The sequence below is a fragment of the Mauremys mutica genome, chromosome 12 (genome assembly GCF_020497125.1).
Source record: "Mauremys mutica isolate MM-2020 ecotype Southern chromosome 12, ASM2049712v1, whole genome shotgun sequence".
Taxonomy (NCBI): Eukaryota; Metazoa; Chordata; order Testudines; family Geoemydidae; genus Mauremys; species Mauremys mutica.
The window spans coordinates 42,124,092-42,138,149 of NC_059083.1; the positions used below are offsets into that span (position 1 = coordinate 42,124,092).

The 14,058-nt window shown below is 56.7% G+C and overlaps 1 protein-coding gene across 2 annotated transcripts; it reads left to right on the forward strand.

The window, feature by feature from the left end:
• LOC123345064 (butyrophilin subfamily 1 member A1-like) lies at window positions 1-9,428 on the forward strand. Of its 2 annotated transcripts, XM_044981692.1 has the most exons (7): window positions 1-216; window positions 866-1,035; window positions 2,686-2,967; window positions 3,450-3,563; window positions 4,557-4,577; window positions 5,690-5,713; window positions 7,252-9,428. In XM_044981692.1, the coding sequence occupies exons 2-7, from the start codon at window positions 957-959 to the stop codon at window positions 7,887-7,889; spliced, it is 1,158 nt and encodes a 385-aa protein (XP_044837627.1). In that variant the 5' UTR covers window positions 1-216; window positions 866-956; the 3' UTR covers window positions 7,890-9,428. The 2 variants fall into 2 exon arrangements, with proteins under 2 accessions (XP_044837627.1, XP_044837628.1); XM_044981693.1 differs by lacking the exon at window positions 5,690-5,713.
• The last annotated feature ends 4,630 nt before the right edge of the window (window positions 9,429-14,058 follow it).

Sequence of the window (14,058 nt, forward strand, 5' to 3'; positions counted from 1 at the left end):
CGTGTCAGGGGCCAGCTCAGCCCGCGGGAGACGCTCCAAAATGCTCCGCCTGGTTCCCGTCCGGGTCTCGCGTTTACAAATCCCCAGGACATCCGCCTGCTCCTGAGCCCCTGAAGCCGCCCCGGCCCTGAGCTCCCGGACACACTTCCTGGGCCAGCTGCCTCCGGGAAGGGGCGATTGTGAGCTGGCACCCCGCTTCCCAGCCCCCCTCCGCCGGTAGGACTGGGGGAGCCCTTCCCCCGGCAAAGAGAGGGGGGATCCCTGCCCAGAAAGACGGGGGGGGGGGGCTCCGGGGGACAACGCCAGGACAGGCTCAGTTGCAGCGGCGCTGGAACAATGTGTGGGGGGGGCTTTGGAATGTAAATCCCGGGAAACCACTTCCCCAGGGGGTGCGGCAGCCCCCTAGTTCCAGCCCCGGGGCTTATTCACCAGCCGGGGGGGGGGAAGGGCGGTTTCTCCATTTCCCCGCTTTGTAATGAGTTAATTAACTAGTTTCTCTCCCGCTGGATTAGTTTTACCGCCATGTTACTGGCTGTCACTTCCTCCAGCTCCGAGAGGGAGACCGTCAAGGGCTGGGCGCGGGGCGGGGTGACTTTCGCTTTGACATTTCTTCCTCCTTTCTGCACCAGGGAGGGGGAAAGTCGGGCTTTGTGCTGCCATTTCAAAGCAAAACGCAGGGTGGCAAAGCCAGGTAAACGCGCGGGGGGCGCTTCCCTGGCAGGTTTTGGCGCTGACGGTTCTGTGGAAAGTGAAAGTGATGTCTTAGGAGAAGATGCTGGTTTTGCAGGGGCCCGTCTGTTTCAAGGGGGAAGCTTTGGTTGAAGACCTGACCCGCTGGGGCCTCACGGGTGTTGTGCCTTCCCAGGTCCCACGCGGCTGAGGAGCCCGATGCCCGCTCTGTGCGGTGACCCGTGCTCTGTGGCAGTGCCAGGAGCCATCTGCCAGAGGCCCGCAGGATGGAGAGCGCCCGACCCTGCTTTCAGGCCATACCAGTTGCCCTCTGCCTCCTCCTTGGCATTGGGGCGGCAGCCCCAGGTGAGACTGGCATGTGTGCCAAGGGGCACCATCAGGGTGTGATCCAGTCTGTTCCAAACCAGCGCTCCCCCACCTCCGGTGCAATTTCACAACTGCTGCATCTCAGTTCCACATCCCAAGGGTAGCACAGGGCCAAAACCACCTCAGGTGGCCAGTGCCCAGCGAGCCATGGGCGGATCAAACCCTCACAAGGTGCTGGGGGCTAGAGAAGAGGCCCTGTTGGTTAGCGGGGCGGTGCTCCGAGATACACCCGCCACCCTCTACTGGGGCTCAACTACACCCCACTATTTGCCGACACGAATGGGTTAAAAGCTCTCTAGTTAAACTGGCCCTACCACTAGTGTGGGCACCTCTCTGGTGGCTTCCCACTAGTTCTCCCAGTTGGCCTCAGGCCTGGAAATTGATGAGTGTGAGCTACGTGGCTAAAAGTCAAGTTTAAACTGGCTTAAGAGCATGCACACGTGCAAACATGCACCCACAGGTCCAGTTAAATCTATTTCACATCACGGCTGTAGCTAGGCCTCCTCATTCTGGGCTTGGTCTGTAATAACACACTCACACGCTGGTTTTACACTTCTTCAGCGCATCATATGAGCCCACAAGGGGAGCAGAGTTGAGGTTGTTCAAGCCTCTGGAAATCTGACCGCTCCTGACTTTGAATGCTTGATTGGCTACCTAGTATTCTTTTGATGTAGTGTCATTGGAGGTAATTACTGTTACAGTAGCACCTAGAGGTACCATAGTGTCTGGCGCTGCGCAGACACCCGGTGGCCGAGATCAGAGCCCCGTCGCCCCGGGCGCTGCGCAGACACCCGGTGGCCGAGATCAGAGCCCCGTCGCCCCGGGCGCTGCGCAGACACCCGGTGGCCGAGATCAGAGCCCCGTCGCCCCGGGCGCTGCGCCGACACACGGTGGCCGAGATCAGAGCCCCGGGCGCTGCGCCGACACACGGTGGCCAAGATCAGAGCCCTGTCATGCCTCTGCTCCTGAATCTGCGGGTGAAATGCAGCAGGACAGCGCACAGGTCTGAGGGTGCATCACGATCCCCCATTGCACTGTGACACCTAGTGCTCCCATGGGAGCAAGCCGCACGCGTCAGAGCTGCTCACCTGTCACGCTGAGCTCCAGCAGGAGGAAGAAATGGGGATTTGGGTACCCAGCTCCCATTAAAATTCCCTGGGATGCCACCCCCGAGTGCAGCCTTTAGAAGTGCCATTCCCGGAATCAAAGGCTTAAAATTGTGGGGGGCAGACCCCATGCCGGTACTGTAGCTCCATTGGAGTCAATGGGGCCAGATCCCCAGCTGGGATCAATGGGCTGTAGCTCCACTGGAGTCAATGGGGCCAGACCCCAGCTGAGGTCAATGGGCCATAGCTCCACTGGAGTCAATGGGGCCAGACCCCAGCTGAGGTCAATGGGCCGTAGCTCCATTGGAGTCAATGGGTCCAGACCCCAGCTGGGATCAATGGGCTGTAGCTCCATGAGAGTCAATGGGGCTAGATCTCCAGCTGGGGTCAATGGGTCGCAGCTCCATTGATGTCAGTGGGGCATAGCCACGGCTTTGTAAAGTGCTTTGAGATCACTGCTATCACAGATGTGTTAGTCATTCTTACTGTGTTAACTTTTTGCCACTGATTGTCCATCCCCCAGGCCCTGGCTCAGACCCTGTCCTGCACATGGCTGGGCACAAGGACTCAGGGGTGTGGGTCTTGTGTCTCTCTGCGGGGTGGTACCCAGAGCCCCACGTGCTCTGGAGGAATGGCCGTGGGGAGACCCTGAGCCCCGAGTCTGAACAGAAACCGCTCAGTGACGACGGCCTATTCAACGTCTCCAGCTCCTTGGTGGTGCTAGAGAGCTCGGACCCAGCACTGACCTGCACCATCAGAGCCGGCTTCTCTGGCCCAGAGAGAGAGACAACAATTCGTATCACAGGTGGGCTGCCCGCAAACCTCAGGTTCCTCCCTGATGCTTAGCCATGCGGCGTGGCCTCATTGCAGGCAGGGGTGACTCCGGATCGACCCTGGTGGAGCTGAGATCAGAATCCAGCCCTGTCCCCATTGCAGGCAGGGGTGACTCTGGATTAACCCTGGTGGAGCTGAGATCAGAATCCAGCCCTGTCCCCATTGCAGGCAGGGGTGACTCTGGATTAACCCTGGTGGAGCTGAGATCAGAATCCAGCCCTGTCCCCGTTGCCATTGGGGAGTGACTCCAGACTGACCCCAGAGGAGCTGAGATCGGAATCCAGCCCTGTCCCCATTGCAGTTGGGGAGTGACTCCAGATTAGCCCATGGGAGCTGAGCTCAGAATCTGGCTCTCAACCCTCAGTACCTCCATTGACTTCACCTTTCCCAGCAAAGTGCTGAGGAGCGCTCTCGCTGCTCCTCTGAGAAGCTGCAATGTGTGTTCTCCCTTAGGGCTCTTCCCCAGGCATGCCCCGGAAATGACGGCCTTTCTCATCTTTCTACCAGTATTTCTCTTCCTCGTGCCCGTGGCGGTTTATCTCTTCCGAAAGCTCCGGGTTCTCAAAGGTAACAACCTCATTCCAGGCAGTGCAGTAGGGAACGTGTTTCATTGAGAGGCCCATACTTCTTCCTAGGGGAACGTGTGGGTTACAGACAGAAAATTCCATAAAAACTACTACTTTCCGGGAAGGCGGAAGTTAGTCACCCCTGTGCAAACAAAGCCAGGGCCCCGTCGCGCCGGGTGCGGCACAGACACACAGTGACTGAGATCAGGGCCCCGTCGTGGCAGGCACGGCACAGACACACAGTGACTGAGATCAGGGCCCCATTGCGCCAGGCACTGCACAGACACATGGTGACAGCCTCCCTTCCCTAAAGAGCAAAATAAAGAGTCAAAATAACCAAAGGGTGGGAGGGGAAACTGAGGCAGAGAGAGCGGCAGTGTCTTTCCCAAGCTCTCCGAGCAGTTCAGCAGCAAATCCAGGAACCAAGGTCAGCACTTCTAAAGGCCTTTTCAGTGCTCTAACCATTGGCCCATGCTGCCTCTTTGGCTTAATTAGGGGAAAAGCTGAGAGGAAGGAGAGAGATAAGCCCAAATGATTGTGCCTAAGCTCTGCCCAGCACCACGGATCCCAGGGAAACTGGCCATTGGGCGAGCCAGTCCCTGCATTGTGCTTGGCCAGCCGCGTCTCTCTCTCTCAGGCTTGATCGGCCTATATGGCCTCCGGCAATGAGGCACTTTCTGGAGGGTTTCCGGGAGCACAGACCTGGCTAAGAATTAATTCCTAGAGGGTGAAAATGGACACCCGCTGGGGGGCTGGGCCAATGGATTCTCTCTGGCTGCCCCCTCTAGGACACACATACATTTCCCCAGAGCCACGCGCGCCCCTTGGTCTGTCCCAGGAGGTGGGAACGGGATGGGAATGGCATGTGTGCTCAGTGGGGAGGTGAGGGAGAAACAGCCGTAGCGGGATGGTAGAGATGAGCCGCACAGAGCGCAGGAAATCCCCCTTGAGTGTTGCTCCTGCTCACTGCCTCACCTCTTCCTTTCTCTTCCAGAGGAGACGTCCAAAGAGCGCGGTGAGTATTCCCGGCACACGATCACTCGTGTCTCTGTAACATCGCCTCAGCGCCCATCGCATAATAGTTTATCAGGGCAGAACTGAGAGATCCCACTCGAGATCAGGGCCCCGTTGTTCCGGATGCTGCACAGACACATGGTGACCGAGATCAGGGCCCCATTGCGCCGGGCGCTGCACAGACACACAGTGACCGAGATCAGGACCCCGTTGTTCTGGGCGCTGCACAGACACACAGTGACCGAGATCAGGGCCCCGTCGTGCCGGGTGCTGCACAGACACACAGTGACCGAGAACAGGGCCCCGTTGTTCTGGGCACTGCACAGACACACAGTGACCGAGATCAGGGCCCCATTGTGCCAGGCGCTGTACAGACACACGGTGACCGAGATCAGGGCCCCGTCGTGCCAGGTGTGTCACAGACACACAGTGATCGAGATCAGGGCCACATCGTGCCAGGCTCTGTACAGACACCTGCATAGCCAGGAAGGAGGCTGAGGGACGTGGAAGAGGGTGAAGGACCAGAGATGCTTCAGAGGCTGGACTGGGGAAAGCAAAAGATGCTGTCTGGGGCCAGAATCAGCTGAGGTGGAGAGAGATCTGCAGGGGATGACTCACAGTGTGGGAGGGGTCCAGACCCACAGCTGCTGCCAGTTGCTGTGATCATGTTTACCCAAATGGAGCTATGGTTGATTGACACCAGCTGGGGGTCTGGCCTGCTTGCTCCGTTTTCTCCGGTTGCTGGAATCAGACTCCAGCCCAATGAGAGTGCGAGCTGGGGTTCAGTAAAGGGCTGCTGAGCAAATGGGAAGGAATTTCCCTCAGTAAAGTTTCAAAAGATTTTTTTTTTTAAACTTTTCATAGAAATTTTCCGAGTGTTTTTTTAGCAAATAACTGAAAATATTTGCAAACCAAAACTGTTTCTTTACTTTAAAAAATTGTGGTTTTGTATTAAAAAAAAAGAAAAAGGAGAATTTTGAACAAAATGAAAACTTTCATTGGGGAGAAAATGGCTGGGATTTGTTTAAAAAACCCAACAATTTAGATGGGATTTGTTTCATCTGCTCTCGCTGCTTCCCCAGCTAATTGTGACCTCCTTTTTTATCATTGCAGAATGGAGACAATTTCTAGATAAAGGTAAAAAAAAACCAAAAAAAAACCGTTTTCTACTTCTCTCCGGTACTCACATGGTTTTGACTCCTGCTGTCTCTGAGCTCCCTCCCTGTCTTCCATGTCTTGACTAGCACAGGCCAGAGGTAGGGCTCGAAAGAACAGTGCCCAACTCCCTTTGGTGCCTAAGTACCTTTGAGGAGCTGGGCCTAAAAGGCTTGACCACAGTCATCACACTGAAAGCCTGGATCTGAGATTCCCGGCTGAGCTTAGACCATGGATCTTTCCCAGGCTAGGACCATGAGGACGGGTGTTAAGAACTGGGGCATGGGCAGCCAGGCCTCGTGGTTGGAGCTGGAGTCAGTGGCTAGAAACAGTGCTGACAGTCAGAGCCGGGTCAGGGATGGAGCAGACTGGGCAGGACAGGGGGCAAGGCTGGGAGCAGGGCTGGCCCAGGAGAGATCGCAGCTGGGGGCACAATCTGTTGTTGCTGGTGGGCTGACATCCATGCGTGATCAGGCAGCCCTGCGGTGGCTCGGCTGTGCTCCCAGCCTGCCTGGAGACCGGGGGACAAGTGCCGCTTCCAGCCCTCCCTCCTGACCCCGGGAGCTCTGCTGGGTAATACAGAGCACAGGACACCACTGCGATATCCGTCAGCTTTCCCCAGCAAGAGCATGGAGATGCCGTGACCTCTGTAGATGGCCCCAGTGAGATCCTTTCTGGGCACAGGGCTGGGTGGAAAAGAGGGGTCTGTTCCCATGGAAAAGTCCAAGAAGAAAGATTTTTCTCTTTTTTTTTTCATTTTTGTTCCTGTTTTCTGTGGATAATTCCGACTCTCCATCGAAATGCCAAAACCTGAAACATTCCAGCTGAAAATCTCCCTAGTTTGGTTTTTGGATGAAAATTATTTGGCTTCTGACCAAAGTATTCTGTATTTTAGATTAAAATGATCTGGTTTGGGGATAAAATATTTTGGGCAAACTCTGGTTTTGGGACCAAAGCGTTCTGGATTTGGGTGAAGCTTGTCTGGTTTTTTGGCCAAAATATTTTGGTTTTGGAGCATTTGGTTTTTCAACAAAGCATCCACTCTGTCCCCAGAAAGCAGGCATAGAATTTTAGAACATAAGAATGGCCAGACTGGGTGAGACCAAAGGTCCATCTAGCCCAGTATCCTGTCTTCAGACAGGGGCCAATGCCAGGTGCCCCAGAGGGAATGAACAAACAGGTAATCATCACGTGATCCTGTTGTCCAATTTTTCCAGCCAAAAACTGTTCCCATGGAAAATATCCCACCAGTGTCCCATTCAGAGGTCCTCCCAAAAGAGGTTGACTACTTGGGTCAGAAAAGATCCAAATCATGTTTAGCTCCATTTTACAGATGGGGAAAGCGAGGGGGAGGGAAAGGAAGTGACTGACCCAGGTCAGCCAGCAGGCCTGAGCTGGGAATAGAACCCAGGTGTCCTAGTGCTCTACCCACTAAGCCCCATAGCGAGAGACTTGAGGAGCTGAGTAGAGAGGAGGTATTGCTGTGACTTGCCCTAGAGCCTGTATCCATCTGCCTGTAGTGTCCCTGTCAGCAGCAGAGGTGACGCTGGACCAGAGCACCGCCAACCCCTTCCTGGTGCTCTCAGTGGACGGCAGGAGTGTGACGTGCGGCATCCTCTGGCAAGACGTCCCCAAGAGCGACTGGAGATTCGACCCCCTCCCCTGCGTCCTGGCCTCCCAGTGCTTTGCAGCCGGGCAACGCTACTGGGATGTGGAGGTGGGCCGGGGGGGAGACTGGACCATCGGGGCCGCCTGGGGCTCTATGGAGCACATGGGGGCATTCCGGCTGTCCCCAGATGTGGGGGTCTGGGCCCTGCAGTGCCAGGAGGGGGAGTGGAGTGCTCTCACCTGCCCTGAGACCCCGTTGCAGCTGGAGTCAGCACCCAGGATAGTCCGGGTGCACCTGGACTGCGAGCAGGGCAGCCTGGCCTTCTACAATGCTGAGAACATGTCACACATCTTCACCTTCACCGGCTGTTCCCGGGAACCTCTCTTTCCCTTCTTCTTGCTCTGGAGCTCTGGGACGCAGCTCACCATACTACCTCCGGGGCAGAGAAAGGCCATGGAGATGGACAGGACAACGTGTACAGTAACACCCAAACTGGGGAAAAGGCAGGGCAGTCTTATAGAACTTCTGATCATGCCAGGGCAGAGTTAAGGGTGTTTGGCTGGGAATTCCCTTGCGTTCAAAGGGGCAAAATTAAGAGTGTTAAATTCCTTTGTCTTCCAAGGGGCAGAGTTAAGGGTTTTTAACCAGGAATTTCCTTGCAAAGGGACAGCATCTGTCTTTGCTTCAGCATCTTTGGTTTGTTTATTTCAGTTCCTTTCTGAATCACTTTTGGGAATGAAATGAACAGCAGAGATTCCTGACCCCTGGGAATGGCAGGGGGCCCTTAACCCCTATCTGGCCAGGAAAGACAGGGGCTAATTGTCATGGTTTGATCCTTGACAAGACCCACGTGGCCTTGGAAGAAAGCAGAGTCTGGGGCCAGTCAGGACCAGAGCAGACCTGCTCTGCTGGTTTGGGGAAGGAGGCAGTTCAGATGCTGGAAGCTACCGATCAAACTTTTATTCCAGTGAAAGGGGATGTGCGTCTGACTTCTCTCTTCTGGGAGTCAGATGCACCACTCGGGGTGGCCCTGTGACAGCAGCCGGGCCTGCTTGTGTGTGTGCATTTACCATGATTGTGCACACAGCATGGTCTGTGCAAAATCCGAGCCCAACTGGACACCTGCTCCCTGTGTGCAACCCCCGCCCCCGACCATTACCACGGCGGTGTGGAACACGGAACTATCCATGCAAACCCAGTGCACTTATAGATGGAGTTGGGTGGGAATGGGGGGCATTGCCCCCCCCCCCAACATTGTATATGTTGATAATGGGGGTGGGGACACAATTTAAAGGTTTGTCCACCAGCTTGAGTCATGGCCCGCCTGGGCAGGCCCCCTGCCCCATTAGCCTCAGTCTCCCCTCCCAGAAAGCAGTGGCCCCTCCCTGCAGCACCCAGCTGCTGCTCCTGCCTCTCCCCGCAGGGTGTGGCTAGCAGTTCACCCATCCTCCAAAGGGGGGGGGCTACTCTGAGTCAACAAGAAACCCACACATGGGAGTGAGGCAGCCCTGCACCCACCCCATGGCCCTGGTTGTGACGATATTAATATGAACTGGGACCGTATAGATCATTGTTGCAACCAAAGTCCTGTTGTGGCACCAAATCTTGTATAAAAGGGGGTCAAATAAGGTGTCTAAGACAAGGTTCTGGTTGCTGGTTCTGATTATGCTGTCTGTATGCAGGTATCATTTTTGTATTTAAAGTTACAAGTATTGGCTCTGTACTGTCTGTATTTCAAACTTGTGCTATGCTTTCGGGTGACACCCCAGATAATATGGCATCAGCACTGCCTAGGCTGCTTGATGGCCCATTAAGGACCATCAGCTATACAACTGACCCACTGAGAGAAGGCAGATACAGCTGGTGACTCAGCAAGGCAGGCAGGGACCTGCCTATGGACAGAACTCTATGGTTTTTCATGCCATGTGCTGGGTAGTGTGTGTCTTTGGGGCAAAGAAAGCAGAGACCACATGGCAAGAGACTATAAAAGGCTGCTGCAGTTCCTCCATCTTGTCTTCAATCTTGCTTCTTACCTCTGGGGGGACTTTGCTACAAACTGAAGCTCTGAACAAAGGACTGAATGACCCATCCCAGCTGGGGATGTTCTCCAGAGACTTGATTTGAACCTGCAGTTTATTCAATCACTGCTACAAGCCTGAACCAGGAACTTTGCCATTACTGTATGGAATTGATTCCATTTAACCAATTCTAGCTCTCATCTATATTTCTTTTTATGAATAAACTTTTAGATTTTAGAGGATTGGCAACAGCGTGATTTGTGGCTAAGATCTGATTTGTCTATTGACCTGGGTCTGGGGCTTGGTCCTTTGGGATCGGGACAACCTTTTTCCTTTTACTGGGGTGTTGGTTTTCATAACCATTCGTCCCCATAATGAGTGGCACTGGTGGTGATACTGGGAAACTGGAGTGTCTAAGGGAATTGCTTGCGTGACTTGTGGTTAGCCAGTGAGTAAAACCGAAGTCTTCTCTGTTTGGCTGGTTTGGTTTGCCTTGGTGTGCAAAGGAACCCAGCCTTGGGCTGTAACTGCCCAGCTTTAAGCAATTTGTCCTGAATTGACACTCTGTTGGGTCCCACCAAAGCCAGCATCGTTACACTGGTTAAATTCCCCTCACCCGCCTGTTCCCTGTGCGAGATCTGAACAAACACCAGGACAGGCGCCCGGCCCCACAGCCCAGCGGTGACCCCCAGCCCTACAGCCTCGGGCAAGCTGGCAATTTGCCCCCCCCCCCCGGTGGCCTGGCTGGAGCTGCCCCCCATACAGAAGTCAATCTAGGCCTATGTGTGCACTCCCTGGGCCGGGGCCCAGGAACGGGAGGGGGGGGAAGGGGGCTGTGCATGCAGAAAGCCAGATTGCTCAGCACAGCCCAGGCTCGCCTGCCCCTGTCCATGAGCCACAACGTGGCAGCGGCTGCTAGGGGATGCGGGATGAGCTGAGTTATTGTCTGGCCATGTGGGGAGGGCAGAGGGAAGTGTGGGGAGGGGCCAGGCTCCCATCTCTGCTGAGCCGGGGCCAGTCAGGCTCCACTCTCAGACCCTCCTCTCCAGATGTCACGCTAGCAGTAAAGGGCTCTCAATCCAGGGCAACCGCTTGAGTGGGGTTGGAATCCAGGAGTCCTGCTCCCAGCTTCCCCCACTCTACCCACTAGACCCCACTGCCCTCCCAGCACCGGTGATAGAACCCAGAAGTCCTGCCCCCTGTGCTATAACCACTAGACCCTACTGCCCTCCCAGCACCCTGGGGATAGAACCCAGAAGTCCTGCCCCCTGTGCTATAACCACTAGACCCCACTGCCCTCCCAGCACCTTGGTGATAGGACCCAGAAGTCCTGCCCCCTGTGCTATAACCACTAGACCCCACTGCCCTCCCAGCACCCGGCAGATAGAACCCAGAAGTCCTGCCCCCCGTGCTATAACCACTAGACCCCACTGCCCTCCCAGCACCCGGCAGATAGAACCCAGGAGTCCTGCCCCCGCCCGCTATAACCACTATAACCCACTTCCCTCACAGAGCCAGGGGTAGAATTCAGGAGTCCTGCCCCCCCCTGCTATAACCACTATAACCCACTTCCCTCCCAGAGCCAGGGATGGAATCCAGGAGTCCTGCCCCCCCAAGCTATAACCACTATAACCCACTGCCCTCCCAGAGCCAGGGGTGGAATCCAGGAGTCCTCACTCTACTTCAGCAGCCCCTGGTCCTGCACCCAGGCTTACATTTCTCCTGGACTCTGCTCCCAGCCCTGGAGGGAATGGCCAACCCAGTAGCCTCCTGCAGCAAACAGATGGAGAAGGGGGAATGAACACACTCTCTCTCTCTCTCTCTCTCTCTCTCCTTTCTGTGGTGGGGGGAATGGCTGGGGATTGTGTGACAGGGAGACCTGGAGCCAGGGGAGGGGCAGTGGTCAGCTGGAGCAGGTTCCCACCAGTTCCCAAGAACCGGTTGCTAAAATTAGACCACCATGGAGAACCGGTTGTTAAAGGGCCAGGGGGTGGGCAAAGAACTCCGGTCCGTGGGCTGGACCATCCTGTTGCTCCCAGGATTCCCAGCTGGGGAGGCTGAGGTTCCCCTGGCCCCTCCCCCATTTCCCCCCCAGCTGCAGTGTGGCCAGCTGAGCTCCTGAGTCGTCCTGCTGCTTTGAGCTGCAGGCAAGGTAAGGGGGGGCTGCAAGCTCCAGGGCTGCTGGTGGGGGGCAATTTTCCCCAGGCCCTGCAGGGGCCCCTGGTCCCACAAGTATGTCTCCCCCCGCCCCGGCCCCTCCCCTGCTTTATCCCCCTTAAATCAGAACTTTTTATAAGGAACCGGTTGTTAAGATTTTGGCAGCTCATCACTGGGAAGGGGTGGTGAGAAACGGGAAGCATATGTATGGGGAGAGGGGGTGATTGGCTGGGTCACTGGCCAGACCCCCCCCCATAAATACAGCCCCCCAACAACTGAAGCAAATCCTCCCCTTCCGGAGTCCATCCCCGGCCCTGCCCCAGACACCCTGCCTGTCCCTTGTCCAGGCCCCTCCGCACTCCTAGTCTCTTCTCGCCTCACTTCCCTGCGGTGAGCTCAGAGCTCTGTACAATGGAAGCCAGCAGAGTTATGGGGAAACTGAGGCACAGGGCAGGAAGTAACTGGCCAAAGGTCACCTAGCAGCCAAATGGGGAACAGACCCCCAGGGTCCCAGGCCCGTGCTCTAGTCCAGCCTGCCACCCCCTTCTCTCTATGATCTGCTCAGCCCCTGGCATGGCTCTGTGCGTTCCCGCCCCATCCCATCCCCCTCTGGGCCACCTGGCCTCTCTAAGGAGCCCGTCTCCCAGGCAGATGGAGGAGCTGCCATGGGGCCTGCAGCCCATCAGCGCAGCCTGTGCAGTGTGATGCGGCAGGTGAGAGCATCTCTGGCCTGGGGCCCTCTGCGTCCCTGGGAACACAGCAGGGAGCGTATGTGTGCATGCATGTATGTGCACATGCATGTGTGTGAGTGCAATGGGTGTACACATGTCCCTGCTTGCACTGTGGGTAGAGCCAGTGTTCACAAGTGTGCAAGTGTCCATGTGGCTGGTGCTGAATTTGTGGCTATGCATGTGTGTGCATGTGCAAAATTAATGTGTCAGTGTGTTTGTGAATGGTTGTATGTGTGTATGCACGTGTGTATGTGTGTGTGTGCACGAATGGTTTGGGGGGGTATGTGTGAGGGACTGTAATTTCCTGAGCACATGCAGTGTGTGCGGTTTGTGCAGTGTGTGCAGAGGAAGATGTGGTGTAGTGTGTGCGTGTGCATGGTGTGCAGAGGGTGAGTACAGTACGATGTGTGTGTGTGCAGAGGGTGAGTGTGATGAGTACATGTGCGCACACGGTGTGCAGAGGGTGAGTATAATGTGATGTGTGTGCTGCAGTGTGTGTATACAGTGTGCACGCACAGTTCAAGAGGTCTCTGAGGCCAGGCTGCATGCACTGGGTGTCACCCCCTGTGCCCAGCACATCCAGGGTCATTCACTCACTAGAGAGTGAGGCACAGACTCTGGGGACTGGCTGGACCTAGTGGGTCAGGGAGGGAGAGATCACAGCTAACCTGCAAACCCATCACGTCCCACCCCCAGGCTTCCCCCAATGCTCACCCAGGGGCAGGACTGGGGCTGGGGTTGCAGGGGGCTGGGGTTTGGGGTTGAGGGGCGCTGGCAGAGCTGGGGGGAGCCCAGGGCTGGGCTAGCAGGGGTTGCGAGTTGGGGGTGAGGGACACTGGTAGGGCAGAGGGCTGGGATAGCAGGAGCTGCGGGTGAGGGTTGAGGGGCACCAGCAGAGCTGGGGGGGGGTCAGGGCTGGGCTGGCAGAGGCTATGGGTCAGGAGCGAGGCGCACCAGTAGGGCAGGGCAGGGGGCTCCCAGGGAGTGAGGGGCACCAGCAGGGCAGGGGGCTCCCAGGGCTGGGCTAGCAGGGGCTGCAGGCTGGGAGTGAGGAGCATGGGCAGAGCCAGACTCTGCACACACAGAGACACCCCCCAGCCCCCGGCTGAGCTCAGCTGGCGCTGGAAGGCAGATCACAGCCGCTGCCTGTTCCCAGATCAAAGCGCCCCTGGGCTCCTGCAGCTGAACAGGGCACAGCGGGGAGCGGGGCTGGCAGCTGAGGCTCGGATTAACCCTGCGCAGCCCAGGCCCTGTGCCACTCCGCCATGGCATGGGGGGGAGGGGGAGTTAACCCTTGCATGGCTGAGAGGTGGTGAGGGGAAGAAGGAGCCCAGCGTTGGGCACTGCAGAGGCCAGGCCAGAGTTGGGCTGGGTGTGTATGGTGGGGTGTCCCATGGGGGAGTTGGGCTGGATGTGTGTGGTGGGGTGTCCCGTGGGGATCTCTCTGGGGCAGAGTCATGGAGGGAAGGGGTGAGATGTATTGGGTGGGTGGGAGGGTGTCAGGGTTTCTGAGCCTCTGTATGTCCCTCAGGCCCATCACAGCAACATCTGGGCCCCCCGCACTGGCCCCTCACTGAACACTCTGGGGCAGGCCACCACCAAGGTACAAAGGGGAAACTGAGGCATGGGGAATGGGGCAATGTCTGGCCCAAGGTCACACTGGATGTCTGGGACACCGCTGGGGACAGAACCCAGGAGTCTGTCTCCCCAGCCTCTCTGGGCTCAGGTTGGGAGCATGGGGCTGTGGTCATGGGGCTTTGGTGCTGGGTGGGCAGGGACTGAGTCCAGGGGTGGGAGGGGAGTAGGGGTGGG